General features: G+C 38.8%; 1 protein-coding gene and 1 long non-coding RNA gene across 4 annotated transcripts in view; one reads left to right on the plus strand and one right to left on the minus strand.

Moving 5' to 3' along the window:
* The window catches only part of LOC107572966 (spermatogenesis-associated serine-rich protein 2-like), a 26,585-nt gene extending 10,360 nt beyond the window's left edge, over positions 1-16,225 (plus strand). For all 3 annotated transcript variants that reach the window (XM_016259405.1, XM_016259403.1, XM_016259406.1), the window contains 11 exons: positions 8,344-8,423; positions 8,547-8,655; positions 8,937-8,986; positions 9,099-9,333; positions 9,420-9,599; positions 11,030-11,165; positions 12,130-12,188; positions 13,828-13,937; positions 14,150-14,252; positions 14,970-15,127; positions 15,206-16,225. In XM_016259405.1, coding sequence (XP_016114891.1) covers positions 8,344-8,423; positions 8,547-8,655; positions 8,937-8,986; positions 9,099-9,333; positions 9,420-9,599; positions 11,030-11,165; positions 12,130-12,188; positions 13,828-13,937; positions 14,150-14,252; positions 14,970-15,127; positions 15,206-15,454 — 1,469 coding nt within the window. In that variant the 3' untranslated portion in view covers positions 15,455-16,225. The remainder of the gene's footprint in view (positions 1-8,343; positions 8,424-8,546; positions 8,656-8,936; positions 8,987-9,098; positions 9,334-9,419; positions 9,600-11,029; positions 11,166-12,129; positions 12,189-13,827; positions 13,938-14,149; positions 14,253-14,969; positions 15,128-15,205) is intronic.
* Positions 16,226-23,977: 7,752 nt separating this feature from the next.
* Positions 23,978-26,683, minus strand: part of LOC107572960 (uncharacterized) — a 5,394-nt gene continuing 2,688 nt past the window's right edge. Inside the window, exon 3 of the long non-coding RNA XR_001607430.1 lies at positions 23,978-24,051. This is a non-coding gene — a long non-coding RNA (uncharacterized lncRNA). The remainder of the gene's footprint in view (positions 24,052-26,683) is intronic.

Raw genomic sequence — 26,683 nt, forward strand, 5'->3', positions numbered from 1 at the left:
ATGTTGAGGTTAATGTTTTAAATATAACATTTTGAATATAGAAATGATTTAAATAACAAAAGATGCGTTAAAATTTAAACAAACTGCCAGCAGGTGGCGTCAAGTCACTGATTTTATCACTGAATCATTCATTCAATTGATTCGTTCGAACAGCTGAATCATTCAGGGACGAAGTACGTGACTGTCTTTATGAATGGATAATTGAATCATTGACTCTAGATTCGTTTAAAAACGCAGGTCATTCATAAACGAATCACCGCTGTGTTTGAATGGCGATGTGCAGCGGCTCAGCTGTTACTTTTTTTTTTTTTTACTATTTTTGTTGATGAAAGAGTAAAATAAGGCAATTGTGTTGTTGTCAGACAATATAAGTCACTTAATATTAACCACTTATTTACACCCCGTCAACACTGTGTTTGTTATAATGAGAGGATACGTCTGTGATGCATTACTCAACGTGCAGAAACACGTACATATATTAGAACCTTTGAAGCTCCCTCAGCGCAAACGCAAATATGCTGACCGGGTCAGTCGCACAGGTGCTCCTAAATATTATTTCATAGTCGCACGCACGCAGTAGTTTTCAGTCGCAAATGCGACTGAAATGGTCGCACTGTAGAGCCCTGATAATGCTAAAAGTTTAGACCTCTTGCCAGTTTCACTGCTCTTTAGCGTCTGGAGGGCAGCTGCATGTGTGTGTGTGTGTGTGTGTGTGTGAACAGATAATCTGTCGTATTGGAGAAATGGCACGAGTGATTATAAAGGCAGCAGTCTTTGCTTACTTTCTGTTTATAACCCACTCACAGTTTGAATAAGTTATATTTTTCATTGCACTAGATGCACACTGCTACGTTTGGCAGCCGTGTTAAATTCAGGATTTAAGAACAGGACAGAAAAATTGGATTCATTACATCATGGTAGATCTGGGCGTTTTTGTTCTTCAAGTTTCTTTGTTTTACAGTAAACTTTGTTGTTGGAACAACTTGAACTGCTTTTGCACTTTTTCTGTAATTTTACTCATTTGTTTTTAACTATTTGTATGTTTAAATAAGTACTTTACAGAGTTCTGTCTGAGTCATGAGTTGTTCCTGAGCAAATGCTTTCATGGCAGTGACCGTAATTTAAGTAGTTTTGTTACATTTGAGACTTTGATTCTGTCGTTAGAAACCTGAGAACACTAAAGCGCCGTTAGCATCGTTTGTGTTCGTAGTTTGAGGTCTGTTTCTGAAGCAGAAGTGCTGCTGTTCAGTGCGACTCTTCATCAGAGGACTGCTGATCTTTGGGCTTTTAGTCTTTGGTAGAAGCACAAATCATGTCAAAGACCAGACTACTTTTGACGAAACGTTTCTTTAACGCTTCTGGTGCAGTTGAGTCGCTCTGTCCGCAGTCTCTGGTTGATTTTGGCAAATGAAATCTTTGGATTTTCATGACTTTGCAAATCGCTGAACTCTGATCGAGGAGCTGGAAGCAGCAGAACGCTCTGTAAACTGTGAGCATCTTCAGCAGCCTTTGACCCGATTAAACCGCTCCTCGCTGCGTCGCGTGTCTTTATGGCTGATATTTCTGCCGTCTCTTCAGCTTCACCGCTCGAGAGCTTGAGAAATGTTGCTCGGAGGGAGATCCACGCACACGAAAGCATCAGCATTTCCCGCGACGGAGAATTATTGTGAGTTAACCTGGAGTAACGGAAACTAGTAGGGCTGCACAATTCATTTAATTTCTAATCGTGATTACAATTACGGATGCCACAATTATGTAAAGACGAGTCTTTTTTTTTTTTTATTTATTTAAAGAAGAAACCAAATCAGCGTTTCAGCTTATTTTCATATTAAATGTGACATGCAGTTGCTTCAAACAATGATATAAAGCTATTAAAGACATCATTCAATGTTAATTGTGATGATCGTACTTATTAATCACAATTACAATGGAATAATTGAGATCTATGATTTTTGTCATTATGGTGCAGCCGTGGAAAGTAGATCGCGTAGTTTGGATAAATCCAGTCAAAGTGACGTACAGTGACTCATGCTGCAGCTTGACAGATTCCTGTCAGAATTAACATGAAAATCTGCTCCGCTAACTTCTGCTGATAGTAAACCTGCGGTCGGTTATCTTGCAGATCGGCTGGGGCTTCAGTCAGAATCTGTTGTTCTTTACTTTATCAGACGCCTCACTGGTATCATGTGACCGGCAGTTCAGACTGGATGCTCATGGGTAAAGATCATCCTTTAGTCACTGATCTGAGAACTGCAGGAATGTTCTGGTAGATTCATTCTGAATGAAGCGAGATGATGGCCCTTACCAAACAATCTCTCAGTATAACACCTGCACGAGCCGTCTTATATTCACGGATTGATTGTGTATTTTATTTTTCTAGTTTCGTAAAGCAGCCTGCACCAGCACAGACAGAAATGCACTTTTAAGTGCTGCTGGATGAGGGACAGAAGTCACATTTGTCTGAGAGTTTAGTGTTTGATTACATTCTGTCCAGCGCTGCTCTTGAAGCATGATATCGCCTCACTGAAGCGTGAATTATGGGAAACCGTAAGCATTTGCCACTTCACAGACCGACTGTAATTCAGATCGATGTGCTGGTTTGCTCTAAAAATATATACTATACGGGTCATTATGGTAATTCTGACTCCCTGTACAGTTAGAGATGGAAAGGACAAACATACTGGAAATTAGGGGTGGGGGGGGAATCGATACAGCATAGTATCGCAATATTTTCTGCGGCAATACTGTATCGATACACGGACACCAAGTACCGATCTTTTATTATACTATTTGGTAGAATAATAAAATCGATTTCTTTACAATCCACTAGCTGGTGTTGAGTTTTTTCTGGCGAGGTCAGCGGGGTCACCTTCAGCATGCAGTGAGTTAGTAAAATAAAGAGGGCGGCATCACGGAAAGTTCAGGAAAACCCCGTCCACGTTTACATCAGATGTATGGACTTACTTCGGATTTGTAAACAAGGAGGTGATGTAAGTAGAGATGCACTGAAAATATAGGCTACATATAATAATAATAATAATAATAATGTTATATATGCCGCGCCCGGCAGTGTTCAGCGCATGCTTCACTCCTCGTCACTGCGCGGTGTGACGCTCCGCTCAATATTCCGATCAATGAATGTGTGTTCCGCTCCTGTACCGCTCATGCTCACCGGAAAAGCAAAGTCCGCTCAAATAACGCGCTGACAGGACATTTCTATGCAGAATACTTGTTCCGGTTAGCAGTAGCGCTACTGTGCTGTAACATGCTGTAGGCTAGTTCAGCTGCACTGGGCAACGCTGCTAAGTGACGCTATGCTCTGCTCATATGCTCTGATAATAATAGCTTTGTAGGACTATACATTATTTGGATAATTAGTCAAATAAGAAACAACAACAACTTATATCTGATTCTGTTTCATAGAAGTGAATACAAATAATATATTGATATTTAATATTAAAGTAACACTTTTCAATAAGGTTCCATTAGTTAATGTTAATGTATAAACTATCATGAACGAACAATGAACAATACATTTATTACAGTATTTATTTATCTTTTTTAATGTTAGTTAATGATAATAGTTATTCACTGTTAGTTCATGTTAATTCAGAGTGCATTAACTGTTAACAAGCACAACTGTTGATTTTAATAATGCATTAGTAAATGCTGAAGAACTATTGTTCATTCTTAGTTTATTAACTAAAGTAGTTAACTAATGAACCTTATTGTAAAGTGTTACCAATATTAATATAAATTCTGTCCAGTTTTATTGTTACTTTCAGTAAAATTGTGGTTATTTTATTGGCTTTTTTTAAAATTCAGTATCATTAAAATGGAGTTAAATTTAAAAAGTCTTACAATTACTTTTTATTATTTAATAACATAATCATTACAAAGCAGTTTCGGTTTTCAGCCAAGTGCATCCAGAATTTTCGGTTTCCATTTCGGCCCAGAATTTTCATTTCGGTGCATCCCTAGATGTAAGACTACATGTTTTATTTAATTTAATTTAAATTTAACAGTAATTTACTTTCAAATGCCCCGATTGCTGAAAGGTCTGCACAACTTTAGTACAATTTCAAGTTGCACTGTTGAAAACACCTGTAGTAGCACAGCAGTGCATACCTGTTTAACATTTAATTAAGGTGGACTAGATTAGACTGTAATACTAATAGTTGAGTTTGCCAGGTGCATACAACATTTGACAGGTTTTCATGAAAGTGTTGGTCGGTTTGTCTGCTTGACAATCCCATTTTGCACTGCAACAATAAAACTGAAGTGAGATAAACACAGAGAAAAGGTTTTTTTTTAGTTAAAACTAGTGATCGACTGATATTGATATTTTATAACCGATACCAATTATTTTCATGTTTATGTGCCTGATAACCGATATGCAGAAGCGATATTTATTTACTGTTATAAAGTAAATAAATGACTCAGTGAAGTAAGTCCATGCTTCACTTTGGTTTTTCCTCCTTTCAGTCATCTTAAAAAAAATAAAAAAAATAAATAAAAGTGTTAAATTACCAAATTAATTTCATGTTAAGTTTAATCTTCATATTACAACATTAAAAGAACATTTTATTTAAAGCATCAGCAGCAACACTAATATTAACTAAGCAAAATAAATGTAGAAGGTCTAATGTTTTCAAATGGAGAAAATAAATATAGGAAAGGTATCAACTTCATTTTTAAACTACAGTTTTAGTAGGTTTATAAGCGGTTTAATAGGCTAAAGAGTGAAGAATAATTCACTGGATAATGTTAATTCACTGAATAATATTCTCTGGAATATTGAAATATAACAAACAAAACATTGTATTTTATTGCATTTCTCAACTGGCATGTTATATCAGAATTATTAATGTTTTTGTCATTCTAGATTATGAAATGCCTGCTGACAGCGCGGTTTATCTATGCATTTACACAGAACTATACTCAAACTGCGATCGCTCGTGGAGATAAATTAATTTCCATAGAGTTTTATTTATTTAGACGTTTATTAGCGAAATAATGGTTATATAGTAAATGTTAATACAATTTAGGGTGTTTTAAACAAGTGAATCTTGTTAAAAGTTACATGCGGTGGCCGTGCTGGAGCATTCCCTGAGCATCAACCCGGTGAGTGAACAGTGATATGAAAGCGGCTTCACGAGACTAATGATGAGCACAGACAACAGAGAGCGAATTCAATTTAGCATTTTTATTTCCAACATGCGCTCATTCATGGCTGTATTTAATTCATGCAAAGTTACGTCTTTATTGGGACAGGACTTGTCGGGTTATCTTACATGACTCTGTGAGTTCGTCTCTATTTCTTCGAGCCAAGCTGCATAAACTGCATATCAGGCATTTATGTAATACATCTAATTTGTAATTTAAATTTAACAGTAATTTACTTTCAAATGCCCCGATTGCTGAAAGGTCTGCACAACTTTAGTACAATTTCAAGTTGCACTGTTGAAAACACCTGTAGTAGCACAGCAGTGCATACCTGTTTAACATTTAATTAAGGTGGACTAGATTAGACTGTAATACTAATAGTTGAGTTTGCCAGGTGCATACAACATTTGACAGGTTTTCATGAAAGTGTTGGTCGGTTTGTCTGCTTGACAATCCCATTTTGCACTGCAACAATAAAACTGAAGTGAGATAAACACAGAGAAAAGGTTTTTTTTTAGTTAAAACTAGTGATCGACTGATATTGATATTTTATAACCGATACCAATTATTTTCATGTTTATGTGCCTGATAACCGATATGCAGAAGCGATATTTATTTACTGTTATAAAGTAAATAAATGACTCAGTGAAGTAAGTCCATGCTTCACTTTGGTTTTTCCTCCTTTCAGTCATCTTAAAAAAAATAAAAAAAATAAATAAAAGTGTTAAATTACCAAATTAATTTCATGTTAAGTTTAATCTTCATATTACAACATTAAAAGAACATTTTATTTAAAGCATCAGCAGCAACACTAATATTAACTAAGCAAAATAAATGTAGAAGGTCTAATGTTTTCAAATGGAGAAAATAAATATAGGAAAGGTATCAACTTCATTTTTAAACTACAGTTTTAGTAGGTTTATAAGCGGTTTAATAGGCTAAAGAGTGAAGAATAATTCACTGGATAATGTTAATTCACTGAATAATATTCTCTGGAATATTGAAATATAACAAACAAAACATTGTATTTTATTGCATTTCTCAACTGGCATGTTATATCAGAATTATTAATGTTTTTGTCATTCTAGATTATGAAATGCCTGCTGACAGCGCGGTTTATCTATGCATTTACACAGAACTATACTCAAACTGCGATCGCTCGTGGAGATAAATTAATTTCCATAGAGTTTTATTTATTTAGACGTTTATTAGCGAAATAATGGTTATATAGTAAATGTTAATACAATTTAGGGTGTTTTAAACAAGTGAATCTTGTTAAAAGTTACATGCGGTGGCCGTGCTGGAGCATTCCCTGAGCATCAACCCGGTGAGTGAACAGTGATATGAAAGCGGCTTCACGAGACTAATGATGAGCACAGACAACAGAGAGCGAATTCAATTTAGCATTTTTATTTCCAACATGCGCTCATTCATGGCTGTATTTAATTCATGCAAAGTTACGTCTTTATTGGGACAGGACTTGTCGGGTTATCTTACATGACTCTGTGAGTTCGTCTCTATTTCTTCGAGCCAAGCTGCATAAACTGCATATCAGGCATTTATGTAATACATCTAATTTGTGCATTAATGGCTGTTATGTTAAATAAAGTTTACTAACTACAGTAAATCAAATACCCGTGCACGCCGTTGTTGTCTTGTTTCTCCTCAGACGCACTGCAATGGTGATCCTGCGCGCAATTCTCAAAACATCCACAAGATGGCGGCGTTTATCTGTGAATCCAATATAACAAAACCGATATCCGATTATTGTAAAACGCTTAAATATCGGGGAAAAACATCGGTAAATCGATATATCGGTTGATCTCTAGTTAAAACAGATGTTGTCAGTTTTCCTTTGGGAACATAATTTGAAGTTGGAAAAAGGTAATTTATTTATTTATTTTAGTCATTTAGCAGATGCTTTTATCCAAAGCGACTTACAAATGAGGACAATACAAGCAGTCAAAACTAACAAAAGAGCAACAATATATAAGTGCAAATGACAAGTCTCGGTTAGCCTAACGCAGTACACGTAGCAAGATATATATATATATTATACACACACACACACAAAGAAAAACAAGTAGATAAAGTAGAAAGCTAGTGTTTGTTTGCTTTTTTGTAGTTCAAAAAAAAAAGATGAATATAGATAAAGTAGAATTAAATTAGAATAGAAAGTGCTAGAGTTAGAGGGTCAAATGAAGGTGGAACAGATGTGTTTTTAGTCGATTCCTGAAGATGGTTAAGGACTCAGCTGCTGGGATTGAGTTGGGCAGGTCATTCCACCAGGAGGGAACAGTTAATGTAAAAGTCAGTGAAAGTGATTTTGTCTCTCTTTGAGATGAACAATAAAGCGACGTTCACTTGCAGAACACAAGCTTCTCGAGGACACATAACTCTGAAGTAATGAATTTAGGTAAATGGGTGCAGAGCCAGTGCTGGTTTTGTAGGCAAACATTAATGCCTTGAATTTAATGCGAATAAATTGCAATATATCGCAATATATTTAAAATTGCAATAATATTGTATCGTGATATCGTATCGTGAGGCCTCTGGTGATTCCCACTCCTACTGGAAATGAATGTAAAAATAAACTAAACGACAAATAAAGATAAATCAGACGTAACATCAGGTGGTGTGGAGCGATAAGAGAATGTTTGAGTGCTTCATTTGTCTCAGTGCGGTTCTGATTTCTGCAAACATATAATAGAGAGTTTGACCTTCAGTAACGATCACGTCTCTTGCTTAATTAGTGGTCTGCATTACTACAAACTGGGAAACAAACCATACAGTGGATACTGTAATGCTGCTCTAAACTGAGTCGTGTTTTTATTTTGTGCCTGAAAGTTAAGCTATTAGACCGCTTTAAAGTGCAATTGTGATTATATTAGCCTCTGTTCTAGTTTTACTGCTAGTGGAATTGAGGAGAGCTGTTTCTAAAGACTTCATTTAGTGTGCTAGTTTTCTGAATGTAATAACCGATCCTGAAATGAGGTCTGTGCGATCGTTCCCCGTTCTGCTGCTGTGTCTCTCTGGCTCTTCTCTTGACCTACATATTTTTGGAGAAAAGCTTTAACCGAGATCCTCTGCCAAGACTTTCTGCGCTGTTGAAGTCAAGCTGCGTTTCAGAACTGAACACGTGGAAATCTCAGTCTCTCCTCCCTCCTCTTTCTCCAGATGTGTCAGGAGTGGTGTTCGACACGCACTCGAAAATGGTCATGTCTCAAGGAGGATCGTTCGAGAAGATGAAGGAAAAGGTACACATGGCTTTTCTTCCGCTGTCTGGCTGTTAATGATGGTGCTGTGCTCTTTATGTCAGTGCTTTTACGCTTTCCTGTGAATCTCGGGCTCGACTCACTCAATGTTTCGGCTCTCGTCAGATAAACGCCGTGCGAGCCGTGGTTCCCAACAAGAGCAATAATGAGATCGCTCTGGTGCTGCAGCACTTCGAGAACAGCGTGGATCGAGCGGTGCAGGCGTTTGTGGAAGGTACAAACACACACACACACTTTTAAAGAGGTTTTTAAACGCGTAAATCCACATTTTTAGGTTTTTAGTTAAATTAAACTTAAACATCTTTAGTTTGAATTTTAATTAACTAAACCATGAATATAGCCATAGAAGCTGGCAAAGAAAAGGGAAAGAAACAAACACACACCCAGTGCCCTCATGCAGGTCTCATAGGAGGCAGTGTGTGTCCCGTGTGTGACGTGACTGTAACCTCGGGGTGTGTGTGTGTGTGTGTGTGTGTGTGTGTGTGTGTGTGTCAGGCGGGGCTGTGGAGATCCTGAAGGAGTGGAATGTCACTGGGAAAAAGAAGGTGAGAGAACAAGCTTCACCAAACATAGTTTAAATGTGCGTCTGTGACCCGAGTTGAGTAATGAATGTTTTAAAGGTTTAACTGTTGCTTGCGTTCGCTCTGTCACTCACAGCCCAAGAAGAAAAAGAAGCCGAAAGCACAAACAGACGTTCCCACAGACTCTACTCCTGCTGAATCGACTCCGGACGCGGAGTGTCAGGAAGCTGTTAATGGTTTCCATGCCAACGGTTCAGCAGCGGCTGATGGTGATTCGCTGGATTCTCTGAGCGAGCAGCTGGACTCCGCCTCCCTGGACGCCGCGGAGCTCGACTTGGAAACTGCTGCCCCTGAGGTTTCAGAGGCCACAGGTGTGTTTGAGGAGAGCAGGTGATGCCCTTCAGGTGTTTGAGCGGTGATTAGGGGTTTAACTCCACCCTTCTTTCCTCTGCTGCAGATGGAGGTGTGGCATCCACATCAAGCCCCGCCCCTCAGCCCAGCACCAATAACGGAGAGCGACAGAACCATCACAGAACCAGTAACAAGTCTCAAGCCAAGCCTGTTTCCGGCTCCCATAATCCCTCTGCGCCCGTTCTGTCCAGTGACACACAGCGAGGTCCTGCCGGCAGAAAGATGGGTAAGAGTTTCTGTATCGTCAGGAGACTGATCGGTCTGCGTTCGTCTCCCTGTCTGCTTCACACATGACCGAAGACTAAATGAGCGTCTGTGTGGCACTGAGTAGAGGTCTTCCAGCCGTTTCATTGGCTGCTTAAATAAAAGGAAAGTTAAACTTATGTGACCATGGGTTAGGGTTAGCGTGATCGCCCTGTTATTCATGTTACAATAAAGAAAAATACTATTTTAATGTTTGATTCTTTCAGGAAAGTCATGATTGCAAATTTACTTTGTACTTGAAATTTTATTTTTTTTTCTGTTGTAAATGTAAACGTTTATCAGAACTCAAGTAAAATACAGATACCCCAAAATAATGCTCAAGAAAAATAGTGAAGTACTGTTATTAAAATATTTTACATTGAATTTCACGTCAGCAATCGCACGGACCACAGGAGAGCCGACAGAAACATCAGTACAGAGAGTCTGAGCTTCCTGAGATCGGTTCTTGTTTTCATCATAAACTCACTTCATTTTGATCAATTTCAGAAAACAAGATCATGTATAAATGTGTCTTGATTCAAGAATCTTTAGACATTTGCACTGCAAAACAGGACAAAAATACTGAGGAAGAACAGCACTTTTTGCAGTGTACAGGAGAAGTTATAATTTGTATTCAGACTTTGAAGTGTTGCAAAAACAAGACATTTACGTTTAGAGACCTTATTGACGAATTGATTTTCATTCAATTTATTCCTTAAATTTTCTTCACTTGGTCTTAAAAGGTCTTGAATCTACCTTCATAAAACCTGCAGAGACGCTGGAGTGTTAAATTTAAAGTGAAAAACCTGCTGTGAGACTGTTGTGTAGCTGGAGTCAAGTTAATGTAAAGCATTCATTTCATAACCTTTATAATTGTTCAGATGAGTGACTTTACGTTTGCATGACTGAAAGCTGTTTGACCTCGTCTACTGTTTATTTTAACGCTGACGCTTGTTTTTACAAGGGATTGAAGCTTAAATTTATAAGCTATATTAAGAATAAAGGATTACTTCTCGCTGTCATTGTGTGCCTTTTAATCTGTACTGTAAAAGTGAAGGGAAAATGAGAGCAGCATTATCCTTTTTTGTTCCAGGGAAAGTCATGAGTTTCACATAAATGTTCGTTAAGTACTGCTGTGAATTAGGATTGACCGAAATTGTGACAGAAAAAGACACATATTTTACATTACATTGCATTGTCGTCATCATCATGAGGCTTTTAAACACTGGTGTAGGAGGAACACTGCTTTCAAGAGATGTACATTAGTGAAAAGTGTGTCCAAACCACCGAGTGGTCCCAGATGTTTAATTCTGTGCGGGAGCCCATGTCTGGAGGTTTAGGGGCTCATGCAACGTTAAAAGTGCTTGTGTGTTTACGAGACGCTTTGTGGAGATCTAGTGTTTGTTTTCTCAGGGCCTAATGTCGATCGCTCCGTGAAGGACCTGCAGAGATGTGCAGCGTCACTGTCCCGCTATAGAGTCGTGGTGAGAGACGAGATGGACTCCTCTATCAAGAGCATGAAGCAGACGTTTGCTGAGCTGCAGAGCTGGTATCTCTCTCTCTCTCTCTCTCTCTCTATCGCTCTCTCTCTCTATCTCTATCTCTCGCACACACAGATAAACGCAGTCACACGCACTCATGTTTGTGTCATTGCATAACATTGCATAAACTCATTGATTTTCTATCAGGTTAATGGTATTTTCTATAAGCTTTCTGGCAATATTGTCTGAGCTGGATGATGACATCACGGACTCAATGATGAACTGACTTTAACTAGAAAATTGAGTGTCTTCCATTGTCCTTGTGCATTGACACTGTAACGCTGCTTTGACACAATCAGTATTGTATAAAGCGCTGTAGAAATAAAGCCGACTTGACTAACCCTAACTCCTACCCTTAACTTACCCATCAAACAAACATGTGCACAACACTAGATTTACATCAACATCATCTTTTGGCTGATTTATAAGCCTTTTGAACTGGTTAGGACAAGTCAAATGTCTCAAAGTATTTCACCTTTGGCCCTCACAAGTATAGTCAAAACAAGTGTACACAGACACACACACACACTTAATACTATCACAGTGGCCCTTAAAGGTGCAATCAGTAGTTCTTTAGCTTAGCATTAGCATTGCCATTCTTGTATTTTAAGTACCGTTACCACAATGGTGTTAAATGGTCTCTGAGTTTTATGTAAAGTACAGTGAAATCACTATTGAGTCTTCATCTCATATGAATGTACACCATTCAGATGACATTTAAATCGGCACCAAACTACTGAATGCACAGTTTAATCAATCATTTGCCTATATTTTGCTTGGAATCATGTAATAAATCAGGCTTATGATTAGTTAACGTATTAAAATCAGGGAAAGGACAAAAAACATTTAACCATGATCATAACGCAGATTAGAAAATCAAAACTCAAGCACTTTAGTCATCTGAGTGAATAATCTCAGTGTTTATTCAGCATGAGATGGGTTTGTCTCTAACGGTTCCTGTTCTCTGTTCAGTCTCATGGATCGAGAGGTGACGCTGCTCACTGAGATGGACAAAGTCAAAGCCGAAGCCAGTGAGTAGAGCGACAGCACAGCTACACACACCGAATCAGTCCGTCTGTCGTTCAGACTTCAGATCCTCACCACAGGGCCGGCCCTAGGCAAGGTTTTAGCTGGTGCGCCTTGTATCGCAGCCAATTCCACCACCGATCATTCACACAGAAACTGCATAGCTTTATGACAAAACAAATTACATATGAAATAAATAAGACAGTTGCACAATAAATAAATAAACTTACAATAAATCGGCTAGCTATTTAAGGCAGCTACAATACTAACATTTAAATCTTCATTTCAGACATTCATAAATTTAGGGATTCACTGATCTTAACTTTTCATGGCAGAATCCAATACTGATTTTTAATGCATTTTATTTAAGCAAAAGACAAGAAAGAATGAAAATATAAGTGCATGAAGAATATGATTAGTTGCTCCATTAGCCTATGTTCTGATCTAAATTAAACTATAATTTCACATCCTGAAGCAAAAACAGTCTGACTTTAGCTTTGTGAAATTAGGCTACACAAAACATAGCAAACAGCAGATGGGCTAAATGAAAATGCAAATTCACTCTGTAAACACTAAATGCATTATTATACAGAGGCAAGATGAAAGGAAAATGCCATCTAAACTGTTTAAGACAGTCCGTTCCCCTCAGAGATACATTCATACTTCACGCATTGTGAACAGTGAGCTTGCTCTGCCTGCTGATGTATTCTCTGAGTTTGCAGACTCTGAAATAAATAAACAAAAACCGTCCAGTTCCGATTTATGGTCGATCGGTGCATCTCTGCTCAAATTCAAATATTAAACTGCTTTTATTTTGGTGGTTTGCCAGCAAATAAATAATGCGCTGCATGTTTCAGAGTGAAGCGCTGCGTGTCACGGGCTGCACTCGAACACATTACCCGCTTCTCTGAAAATTGCAGAACATTGGTATTTTTATATTAAATCGCAACCTTCGCGATGTGACTAAGGCATTAAGCTATAATACGATATCAATTATATTTTAATATATAGTGCACCCCTAATTAAAATATTGTAAAAAAAAAAAACTAATTTGGGCGCCCCTAGCCTTTGCCTATGTGACGGGCCGGCCCTGCCTCCCATTCCTTTCCCAGTGACTGTGCAATGTGCATGTCAAATTAATGGCACTGGAATGGGACGAGTGCTTAAATTAAATGGTCAACTCTGTTTTGACAAGAACTTTTTACTCTTATAAGGATAACATCAGAGGCCATTGTCTGTCAAACATACTTTTTAAATCTGTTGATGCACTTGAAAAGGTTTTTAAGCAAATTAATCAATTTAGTTTGTGTTTTTGGGACAAATGGGTCTTAAAATTTTAAACCGAAATCAAACAAGATATTTAATAACTCAAGTATGGTGTTCAACATGAAAAAAGCCAAAGAGGCCGACACTGCATTAAAACAAACCCAGTGTCATTGTTTTCATGCTGGCGCTTCATGGGCGTAACCTCGCCTGTCCAAAGCAGCAGCGTCTGTGTATGTCCAAATAAACCGCATTTAATGCAGACTGGCTCAGAATCATGCGTCTCATTGAGAGGAGGGAGACTCCCAATACAGTCACTGAGAGATCACTGTGTGTTCATGCTGTTTGGTGAGACTGATCAGGCCTGTGTTTCTGTGACAGTGGCGATTCTGGACGGCCGTCAGAAAAGAGCAGAGGAGCTGAGGAGACTGGCTGACAAATCGGCATCACTGACAGAGGAGCAGCTCGCCGAACTACGGGCTGACATCAAGGTATACACACTCACGCACGCTCTCACATACACACTCACGCACGCGCGCTCTCACACGCGCGCTCGCGCACTCTCACACGCGCACACTCTCACTCTCTCACACGCGCACACACTCTCACTCTCTCTCTCACACACACACTCACACAGCAGTGACCATGTAAATCATCACGCTTCATTTACTGCTGTCTAATGCGCGTCTCTCTCTCTCTCCAGCACTTTGTCAGTGAGCGCAAGTATGACGAGGATCTGGGTAAAGCTGTGAAATTCTCCCATGATGTGGAGCCTCTGAAGTGCAGCATCATGTCGTTTGGATCAGGTGGGTCAGTGAAGGGGAACAGTGTTGCCAGAGTCACGGTTTTCCCGCACAACTGGGCTGTTTTGAAAATGCAGCTGCGAGGAAAAATGAGAGCGCCGAGGGTTGCATTTTTGAAAAAAAAAACTATTTTGATATAGCATTTTAATTTGTAATTTGCTAAATGCCACTATGAGACATAAAGGTGTAAATAAATAATAAACATTATCATCATGATTTTCTGTAAAGCTGCTTTGAAACAATGTGTAATGTGAAAACACTATATAAATGGCCTAAATTGGACTTGCTTGAGTTTTTGTGGATGGCTATGTCTGTTTATCACATTGTGACACTGTTATTCATATTTATAGCTCATTTTATACAAGCAGAGTGCTGAAAATTAAAATCAGAGTAACAGAAGTATTAAGAGTACCCAAATTAACTGAGGAGGAATAAAATAGAGATTAAATATTTAAATATGCACATTATACATATAAACTTTTTAAAATAATTTTAACCAAGATTTAAAAACATTGAATAAACAAAATCAAAACATTTATTGTAAGGCCCTTTATGGGAATCCTGCAGCTGTCAACTTGATGGGGCAAAATTGGGTTACTTTTCAGTCCTTTTGGGGGATATGGGCTGAGACCTGGCAACCCTGATGATAACTGTGCTTGTTCCATATAAACGGACACGCAAAGTGTTGAGATGACTGATCGTCTGTCTGTCTGTCTGCAGTGTATCATCCTCAGACGGGCTACTCCAGCCGTTCTCGTTGTAGCTCCACCTCTTCCTCGGTCACAGGCTCAGCCCCTGCCAAAGCCCCGCCTCCCTCTGAGCTCCAGCATCCTCAGGCCTCTGCTTACACGGGCCGTCCCAGCGTGCCACACAAACAGGTGATCAATCGCATGCGCTCGTGTACCGCGGCAGTCGTGTGCTCCTGCTGAACTGACCTTTGTCTCTCTGCCTTGCAGATTTTCCAGGGCAACCGGCGCATCATTCACGGTTACCAGGGCAATCAGCGATATAACGGAAACACGCATGCCGAGCGAAACCCCAGCCGAAGCAGCTACCGCTATCAGGGAGAGCGCGGTCACCAGAGTGACCTCAACTCTCAGCCGACCAATAGCGCGAGAGGCTCCTCCCACTCCTCAGGCTATCGCTCAGATCGACCCGCCCACAACGGGCTTCCACAGAGGCAGCCGCGGACGCACGGCCCGTGATGCCCCACACACACACACACACACACACACACACAGCTGTCCGATGAAGAGAAAGTCAAGTTTACATCAGTTGAGCTGCGGCTCGACTTCTGCTCTTCACTCTTCTGTCTTGGTCTTCTTTCACACCTGTCTGTCACATTAGAGTTCAGTGTTAGTCTCCGTAGTTCCTGTGGTGAGTGTTTGCTCGTGGGCTTCCTCTTTCAAATGGTCAGAGTCGAGGAAAGCGATTCTCAGATGATCAACACTAAGGCGGCAGGCAGAGTTTGTTCTAGTGGGCTGCGAGTAGTTTGTTTTAGTTAGTCACGTTGTCATCGATTGAAGCCAGTGTGTGCTGAAGCACGAGTCTTCACGCTCCCGATATACCTCACATTCATCCGCTCTCAAGGCCTCATTTCACGCTGCGCTGTTCTTCTGCGCTCAACGTCAGCTTCCTTTAGCCTTTCTGAAAGACTCCGTTTGGAAAGCATCTGCGCTTTCGTTTGCATGCTGGGATATCAGATTGACAAACGTCTGTGTGTTTGAGATCAGGAAAGCTCTGCTGTCTGGATTGTTTTGCTGACATTGAATCTGTCTGTGTGTCTCTTTTATTTCTGAAAGCTTGATGTCATGATGATCAGCACTCTTCTCTGCTCAATCCTGTATATATGTAAACTATATGTATAATGTTTTGTAGCCTCCAGCCATGTATGTAGTGTGATTTTTAGTTCTCTGATTGAACTCCGTTATCAAGCAACTTCTGTTCTTCCTTGTATATGTAGAGAGAGAGAGACTCGTTAGTTTTTTTCCCCCCAAAATGATCCGAGACCGCTGTAATCAAGTGCCTTCAGTCATGCGCTTTCACCGTCTCGTTCCTTCTGCTCCGGTGCGGACCAAAGACGTCAGATGCCGTCGCCTGCTCCTGTCATGCGAACTGCACTAGCAAACACACCGTCTTTCTCGCTAATTGGCCTACTTGCTTTTCCTTTATTATAAATAAAGAAGGATTGGTAGCAAATGCTGAAACTGTTTGCAGACTCTGTTTTTCTCAGTTGTCATGTTTTTGCTGTTGGTCAGAAAATGGTGAAATTCATGATGAAATATTTTGTTTGAAGCTGGTCTTGTGCTGATTTTTCTGGCCAAGATCACAGAGATTTGTAAATCGAACCACTCTTCACTATTACGCTTGATCTTTGAGGTCAGAACTGAATCCTGACTGTAGTGCCATTTGCTTTAGACAGAATGTTTTGTGTTGTTCTGACTTCATTACAGTCAAACATCAAATGCCACTCTGTCAGGAACACAAGATGCTTCTTTAGCAATTTACTGGCTCACACACATATATATACACACACACACACACACAGGTTTTCATGTTTTATGGGCTCATTCCATAGGTGTATTGGTTTTTATACTGTACAAACCAGTGCTCTGGGGATCGAACACCCACAGTAAAAACATATATGCCCCGTTCATTTGAAGTTATAACTTAGTGTGTGCGTGCATAATATTTCTTATAGAAGCTGTTGATGTGCTTTTATATTAATTTCTTGTGATTTAAGCTCAGTTTTTGTAACTGAAGATCGGGAGAAACGTGAATTATTCGTTGGATTTTAACTAATCTGAGTCAGAGTAGCTTTGTCATTCCAGCTCTAACCAGTTGGCATACAGTGAAACGAGACCGCTACAAAGAAATGAAACTGGACATAATTAAATTATATTAAATAGGCTAAGTAAAAAGTTTATTAAGAACTAAGACTATAAAGAAAAAAAGTACTAAGAGAAAAAAAAAAGAACTGACTAAAATAAGAACTGTAAACGTTTAACACAGACTACATAAAGTGCATGTGTGCATACTGAGAGAACTGTGCAGACAGCAAAAATGTGCAAAATTGTTTGTGCGGAGGTAGATAATAGATTGGGATGTGTGTGAGTGGTTCAAATCAGTCCAGTGTGTGAATGAGTTCTTATTCCCTCAGTCATCTGGAGTTGAGGAGACTGATGGCTTGGGGGAAGAAGCTGTCACGCAATCTGACTGTGAGGGCCCGAATCCTTCTCTACCTCCTGTCAGATGGGTGAAGAGTTTATGAAAGGGGTGTATGGGGTCGCCTGCAATGCTGATGGCTTTACGAGTACAGCGTGTGGTGTAAATGTCTGAGATAGAGGGAAGAGGGACCCCGATGATCTTCTCAGCCGTCCTCACTATCCGCTGCAGGGTCTTGCGATATGCGATGGTGCAGTTACCAAACCAGACAGTGATACAGCTGTTCAGGATCATTAAGTAAGAATGATCATTAAGAATGTCAAAATGTTTTAAGTTATCTAGAGCTGAATTTAAAAAACTGCATTTCTAGCCAATCGTAATTTAAAGCTTAGTATACATAATATTTTTCTTAGAAGCTGTCGATATGTTTTATACGATTTTTTGTGTCTTGTGTCGGTGTTTGTAACTTTTGTCTTGTGTCCGTTTTGAGAATCTGGAGCAATATAATTATTTGTTCTATTCTAGCTAATCATTAATTGAGAATATTATGTTTAAGTCAAGTCAAGTCACCTTTATTTATATAGTGCTTTTAACAATACAGATTGTCAAAGCAACTTTTAGGAAAATAGTGTGTCAATAATGCAGAAGGACAATAGTAAACACTCAATTTTCAGTTAAAGGCAGTTCATCATTGAATTCAGTGATGTCATCATCCAGCTCAGTTCAGTTTAAATAGTATCTGTGCAATCATTTGCAATCAAGTCGACGATATCGCTGGAAATTAAGTGTCCCCAACTAAGCAAGCCAGAGGCGACAGCGGCAAGGAACCAAAACTCCATCGGTGACAGAATGGAGGAGAAACCAGGCTCAGTCGGGGCCAGTTCTCCTCTGACCAGACGAACCAGCAGTTCAATTCCAGGCTGCAGCAAAGTCAGATTGTGCAGAGGACTCATCTGGTTCCTGTGGTTTTGTCCAGGTGGCCGTCTAGGGGACAAGGTCTTCACTGGGGATCTGGGGCTCATCTCCGCTGTCTTTCAGGGCTGTAGAGATCCTCTCTAGGTGCTGATCCACCATCTGGTCTGGACACGTACTGGATCCGGGTGACTGCAGTGACCATCTGATCTGGATACAGACTGGATCTGGTGGCTACGGTGACCTCGGAATAAGAGAGAAACAGACTAATATTAGCATAGATGCCATTCTTCTAGCGATGTAGCAAGTACATCAGGTGTTATGGGAAGTGTTCCCGGTTCCGGTTGACCTAATTAATGCAGCCTAAAAATCCTTTAACGGATTTGAATATTAGAAATGTGTTAGTGTGTTATGTGTAAGCCAGGTTAAAGAGATGGGTCTTTAATCTAGATTTAAACTGACAGAGTGTGTCTGCCTCCCGAACAATGTTAGGTAGGTTATTCCAGAGTTTGGGCGCTAAATAGGAGAATGATCTGCCGCCCGCGCGCTGTATATGAGAACTGAAGAAGTGGAGCGTGCGCGAGAGAGAGCACTTCTATCAGCACTATCCCGCCTTCACTAACTTCAAGTTAATCGACAACAAATTGTGACTCCCGGGAAAAACGGGACATCTGGTCACCTTATCCCTAACCCTTCGGGTGCTGAGGCCATTGTTTCAGATCACTAGTGCGCGTTTTGGTAGCCTATCCATCCACTGCGGCTGCCATACTGAGACTAGATATGCAAACGCCCCTCATCCGATTGTAATCCAATGACAGGGACACACATGTTGAAGGACAAGACAGTAGCCTATAGGATGTATTTTGAATGTCCGGTAGTCCTCAAATAACATTATAGTCACATCTCGTCTTGTTAACGAAGACACGGCATACATTTCGTCATAGTTTTTATTATCAGATATTAGTTTTAGCTCGTCAACGTCTCGTCTTAGTCACAGAAAAAATGTTAATTAACGAATATTTTTCGTTGACGAAATTAACACTGGTGTTGAACAACCCAAATAGGGAAATTCCACAAACAGGCCCAAGACAACAGAATGTTCATAAATCAGATTTCTATGCTTAAATCTATATCATGCACTCTCAGAAAAAAAGGTACACGATGGTATACAAATAATGTTCCTCAAAGAACAGTTTTGTACCTTTTCAATAATTGTACCTTTAATGGTACAGTAAAGACCTCTGATGATACTGTTTGTTCACCCAAAAATGAAAATTGGCTTGTGTTTTACTCACCCTCGACGCATCCTAGATGTATATGACTTTCTTCTTTCAGACGAATCCAGTCGTAGTTATATAAAAAATTGTCTATATCATTGCAGTCAGCGGGTGTGGCAGTTGAACAGTCCACAAGTCGTCAAATAAAGCATGCGCATTCATAATAAAACGTGCTTCACACGGCTCCGGGGGGTGAATAAAGGCCTTCTGTAGTGAATCCATGCGTTTTTGTAAGAAAAATATCCATATTTCAAATGTTATAAACACTTTTCTCTCACTGAAGATATTTTTGATGAAATGCAAAAGCTTTCTGTCCCTCCACTGGTAGCAACGCAACTTACACATTCAAGGTTCAGAACCTTTGTGGTATGCATGTTTCATCTTTAGACTTTGCTTGTTTTGAAAGTATGGAATGAATAATGTATGTCTTCATAGTTGCTAAATGTCTTTTCAGATATGGATTTTTTTTATGCTACTCTGGTTTTACATCTGGTGATATTCAGGGAGAATGTGAACAATTGTCACAATCAGACAGGTGTTACATGCAAAGAATCTGTAGTAAGATAAAAATATGTAGACTAGTTGTAACTAGTCAGTGGGAATATAAATGCAATCAGTTTACTGCTGTCTTTTCTAATACTGATTCTTCATTTAGTTCAGGAAGAACCAGCACACACCATATCCCACTGTGCAGATTTTGGGAACATCTGACTGGACACAAGTCTTCAGTGAGAAGAGAATCTTCAGAATTGTAAAAATGGAGGGATCTGAAATTTGCCGAGCAGTTGAGGTGAAGAATGGTGTTTTTTGAAAATGTTAAATGCAGGGATGTTGTGTGAAAAGTGGGGGAAAAGTTTTCTAGTTTTGTTACATAATGTAACATTTTAGTGTAATTATATTTTATGTACTGTAACATTTAATTTAATTGTATTGTAAAATGTTTTGCAGCTTTTTTTTACAAGTCTTTATTGTAATCTGGAAAGATGCATTTACAAAAATAAATATTTTACTGTTCAACCACTTGTGTGTATTTGATATGTATTTGCAGTTACTGATATAAAAAAATATTTTGGTTTCAGTTGTTGAATGTGCATGTTATTCAATAGGAAAATGGCCTTTAATAGCTCTTGAAGGAACATATTTGCCACCGTTAAGGTACAAACCCTTGTCACTGGGGCAGTACCTTTTAAGGGTACAGAATTGTACCTTAATATAAAGGAACACATTTGTACCATTCCAATTTGTACCTTAAAGGACAAGATTTGCACCTTTGATGAAGGTATGATTTTGTACCAAGCTTTAAAAATGAAAAGGCACATTTTGGTTCCCCATGGTACAAAACATGTCCTTTAAGGTACAAATTGGAATGGTACAAATTTGTTCCTTTATATTAAGGTACAATTCTGTACCCTTAAAAGGTACTGCCCCAGTGACAAGAGTTTGTACCTTCTTTGGTACAAAATTTTACCTTTTTTTCTGAGAGTGTGTATGTAACCTACACATTTGACTATCATGTCCTAATCACTTGTCAGTGTTGGGCAAGTTACTTCCAAAATGTAATACATTATATATTACTAGTTACTGTCTAACTAAAGTAATTAGTTACATTACAATATTACTGTCTCTGAATTGTAATGCGTTACACTACTTTTGAGTTACTTTTGAGTTACTTTCTCCAAAATATCCACAGAAGTATTACAAAATGCCAAAATGTAGTTTATTGCTGCTCATTCTACATCCAGTGGAGGGTAATGTGGTAGGTCTATATAGCATAAAATTATAAAATCATATTTAGATACCGGTATAGGTCTACAGTAATGTTACGTAGTTTAGGTTAAACACAGATAAGCACAAACCGCATTATTACATTCAAAAATAACACCGGTAAATAAAGCGAAATGTTATCATATACAAACAATAAACACAATACCTAGCCTATTGGCTATTTTGAACGGTTTCAGAAGAAAACAAGAATGAAAAATATAAGTTGCTAAACAAGCCACTGAATGAATGAGGCTAATTCAATGCGAAACTGAAAGCAAATGGCGTTCTCGCGCAGGCTAGCTCTCTCATTCGGCATTTGTTAGAAAACACTCTCTGTCTTGTTAAGAGAATGTTCCAGAGATGTCACCCCTCCTTTCTTTTTCTCTCTAACTCTTCTATATACAACGCATTCTCTCTGAATCCCCCCTTCTGTATCCATCTCTCTCTCTTGATATTATGTTTTAAATATGTCTTACTTATATGCAAGGTATGCATGCTTAAATGTATACATTAGCTTCTCTTGGTTCAAATGTCCCAAATAAGGACATGATAGCTAGGAATGAGGTTCGTGATGAAACTCTGAAGACAGTTCAGCATTCTTCGCAAAAGTCTATTCCTAATATGTCCATGTTTTTCTGTACATGTGGCTATTTTATATAAACACATGTTCTTGGCCAAAGATCCTACGTGTATGTTATTCATATCCTCATTGGTTAAGAGGGTGAAACTCCCCTCGACATATGCCTATATAATATCTGTATTTCTATGAATAAATTGAAGTATTGAGGATACATTTGACTGTGTGTTTTCTTACTTCCCGGCCGTCTATCTACACTTTAAGTAACTGAGAATTCTTCAAGGTGGCAAAGAGAATTTACAGAGGGACCAAATTGTTATTTTTTATTAACAGCATTAATCCAATTAAATTTGTCCATATTTGCGATGTATTTGAATGCAAAACTATTATTTATTACGTAAACCAGGCTTACTTATCGCGCTTAAAAAACATCCTCTTCACATGAACAAATGTGTGTTTGGCCCGGGCTCAGGCTGAACGGCACGGATTGTAACTAAGCAGTATGCACTATTTAAATTAACCAGTGTATCTATATGTTTGGTTGACTGTTTTTTATTCTGATAATGAACAGGCTGCAACGTTTGCAATGCTGTGTGTGCGTGAGGCACTTTTTTTTTTTTTACTTTACTTCTGTCATCTCGGTTTCCTTTCCGTGGAGCGCCGCGCCACCCAAATAGCCTATGGACCAAACTCAGCAGCATGTCTCAGTCTTTTCCTTTCGTTTTGTTAATCTGTTAATTAGGCTATTTAAGTCAAGTATTTCGCATATTCATTCATTTTATAGACTATGATTTAATAAAAACATATTTTGTTATTTTTAGTTAAACTTATTTTTGTTGCTTGTCTGCGCTCGTCCGCCACCTTTTTTCTCTTCTCCGACCCCGCAGCTCTCTCCGATAACTCGTGCTATTTCTCCATGTTGAGAGTTTGGTGTCGCACATATTGTACCTGACTAAGCAGCAGGAAATAGACAAACTATTTTACCCCCGGATTTTTTTCTCTGGTGCTGTTTTGCGGTGTTGGTAAATTCACCACTTCATTTTGAGTTAAAATATGTTGTTGTAACTTGCGTTACTGAGATTGTAACGAGTAATAATATTACCCAAATTTTATTAGTAATGCGTTATATTACTGCATTACAGCAAAAAGTAATATACTACTGTAATATTAGTAATGCGTCACTTCCTGTTTGTTGCTGCCATGTGTTTTGAGTTTGAGCTCCGTCAAGTTAATTCTTTGTCGTCTAATTTTTTATCTTAAAATCAATTTTATACACCATCATTTGCGTTTCTATAACGTGTGAATATATCCCCTATCGTATTCTACAACAAAAACAATCAAAGCACCTTGTTAGCACTAGTTCTGAGGAAATTAAAAAAGGAGAACGGTTCAGACTGCTGAAAGGATTATTGGTGCCCCCCTGCCTACCCTCCAAGAACTGTATACATCCAGAGTGAGGAAAAGGGCTCAGAAAATCACTCTGGATCCATCACATCCAAGCCATCTCCTTTTTGAACTTTTGCCATCTGGTCGGCGTTACAGAGCACCGAATACCAGGACAGCCAGGCACAAGAACAGTTTCTTTCCCCAGGCAATCTACCTCATGAACAGTTAATGTTCTCCCATTGTGCAATTAAAGTACAGTATGTGCAATAACCTTATACTTATTTATCACCCTAAACCCTAGTACATCCCTACAACTTATTTTATTCTATTCCTATTCCATCTATACCACACCTGTACATACAATTTATTCTTTTTTTGTAGTTTATATTTATGCATGTGTATTTTATTCTCATCTCACTTTTATTATCTGTGTGTTGTTGTTGTCTCCGTGTACTGGAAGCTTGTGACACTATAACAAATTCCTTGTATGTGCAAACATACTTGGCAATAAAGCTCTTTCTGATTCTGATTCTGAAAAGGGGGCGCATGTGCAAGTGCTGACCCGGACGCTGGCGTGTTCGAGTTTGTTTGTTTTGTCTTATAGCTGTCTTATATTTTATTTTTGATGCTATTTTATTCTTAGATTTTTAGAGATATGATTTTTACATTTATTTTGGTTTGGATTTGGAGTCTAAAATGCGTCGTCGATCGAGTTATTGCACTGGAAGCCGAAGTGGAATTGGGAAGTTTGAGAAACAACGGACTAATGAGTAAAATGACTTACAGCCGCGAGGATTTACTAAGTCTTCGGTATAACATGAAAGTTCCGCCGAGTCCTCCTTGTGATGTTCCTCTTGAAATTATTTACTCTCCACAAACAATGTACAGGAAGAGGAAAAGGAGAAAGAGAGGTACTAGAGGGGGAATTCGGAATCGACTGAAATGACGAGGCAGCTGTTTTCCTTTGCCCACAATAACTCTAACTAATGCCCGCTCACTTAAAAACAAGATGTCTGAACTTGCAGCACTAATGAGATATAATCGAGACTTCAAGAGAACGAACTTGCTTTGCATTACTGAAACATGGCTAACGGAGGAGATTGATGACATAAACCTCGAGGGATATTCGTTAATTCGACTCGACCGTGACAGCCAGAAATCATTTAAAAGCATTGGAGGAGGACTGTGTATGTTTGTCAACGACAGCTGGGCAACCAATACCACGGTACGTGGAACCTATTGTTCAGCCGACTACGAATTATTATCTGTTTCAGTCAGACCACACTATTTGCCTCGAGAGTTCGGACAAATCACTGTTATTCTGGTCTATGTGCCTGGGCCAAATTTTTCACTTGCAGCCGAGGGCATTGCTGCCAGCTACAACATGGCATTGCACAATTCAGCGGACGATCCAGTGTTTCTCCTTGGAGATTTTAATAACTGTGAAATATCAGCGGTTTTGGCGAACTTGGTACAGTATATAGCTTGTCAGACGAGACTGAACAAAACTTTAGATAAATGCTTTGGTAATGTGGACAGTGCTTATGTATCACGGTTACATCCACCACTAGGACGTTCAGACCATAACTGTGGTTCTGCCGACATCGAGCAGAAACTCACGACTATATGCGCGCTTAGAAATAAAGAGTTGATGTCACAAATTAAAGGCTTTGTAGATCCATCACTATTTGCTTACATGCCCGATCGGAACACGTGGATGCCTCTCTGACCTTGTTTCATAAGGCCCAACATCACCTAGATAAAACAAATGCTCATGTCAGAATTCTTTTCATGGATTTTACATCAGCCTTAAATACTGTACAACTGCAAATTTTAAAAGGAAGATTGCAAGATTTAGGTGTAAGCAGTTGGTTGATTTTATGGATTGAACATTTCTTAAGAAATAGACCCCAATGAGTCTGTGTCTATGGAATCTCATCTGATTATATAGTCCTGAATTCAGGATTACCACAAGGATGCGTGTTATCACCTCTTTTCTGTCTATATTAATGAACTTCAATGTAACCGGGATGATCTCACCCTGATCAAATATGCTGATGATTTGGTTTTAATCTCTTGCCAATTGGACATGAATAGTTTAACTTATTTTGAGTATATTGAAAGTCTTGTTCAGTGGTTTGATGATAGTCACTTACAATTGAATATTGAGAAGACAAAGGAACTATGCTGTGGGAACAAAAATAGGATTGGTACGGCTGGTGTTTCATATGAACAAATTACTATAAAAGGTGTAAAGGTAGAGCAAGTTTCAAAATTCAAATATTTAGGTACAATCATTGATGACAAACTCTCATTCCAGGAAAATGTGGACCATATACACAAGAAAGCAAGACAGCGTTTAGGTCTACTCAGGAAACTAAGAAATTTTAGCATCGATAGGAGGGTCTTAACCATTGTTTATAGATCGATGATTGAAAGTATTTTAACATATAATATTGTATCATGTTATGGTAATTTAACAATGAATCAGAAAAATAAACTAACACGAGTAATTAATGAAGCAAATAGGATAATTGGCCAGAAACAGAGTACAATGCAAGAGCTGTTTTTACACTTTATGGAAAAAAAGGCGATCGCAGTCTATTCAGACCAAACTCATCCACTTCACTCCTGCATTGAGGCCCTTCCTTCAGGGCGTAGGCTGCGTATACTGCTGGCTAAAAAGAACCTATATAAAAGATAATTTGTACCATTGGCGGTTACTGTTTTAAACCAAATTCTTAATTGAGGTATTATCTTTTAAAAACTTTTTTTTTTAATATGTGAATGTGTAGTATTATTTGTTAGGATGTATTTTCTATGCCAGTGTCAAAGAAGAATTTCTGTTCAGGATTGTCGGAGATTTTAACATTCACATTGATAATGCAAATGATGCATTAGGACTTGCGTTTACTGACCTAATAAACTCTTTTGGAGTCAAGCAAAATGTCACCGGGCCCACTCATCGTTTTAATCATACGTTAGATTTAATTATATCGCATGGAATTGATCTTACTGATATAGATATCGTACCTCAAAGTGATGATGTTACTGACCATTTCCTTGTATCGTGCATGCTGCGTATTACTAATATTAACTATATGGCTCCGCGTTATCGTCCGGGCAGAACTATTGTTCCAGCCACCAAAGACAGATTCACAAATAACCTGCCTGATTTATCTCAACTGCTCTGTGTACCAATAAGTACACATGAACTAGACGAAATAACTAGCAACATGGGCACTATCTTCTCTAATACATTAGAAGCTGTTGCCCCCATCAAATTGAAAAAGGTTAGAGAAAAACGTACTGCGCCATGGTACAACAGTAATACCCACTCTCTCAAGAAAAAA

Source organism: Sinocyclocheilus grahami, unplaced genomic scaffold (genome assembly GCF_001515645.1).
Source record: "Sinocyclocheilus grahami isolate Dianchi unplaced genomic scaffold, SAMN03320097.WGS_v1.1 scaffold1840.1, whole genome shotgun sequence".
NCBI classification, from domain to species: Eukaryota; Metazoa; Chordata; class Actinopteri; order Cypriniformes; family Cyprinidae; genus Sinocyclocheilus; species Sinocyclocheilus grahami.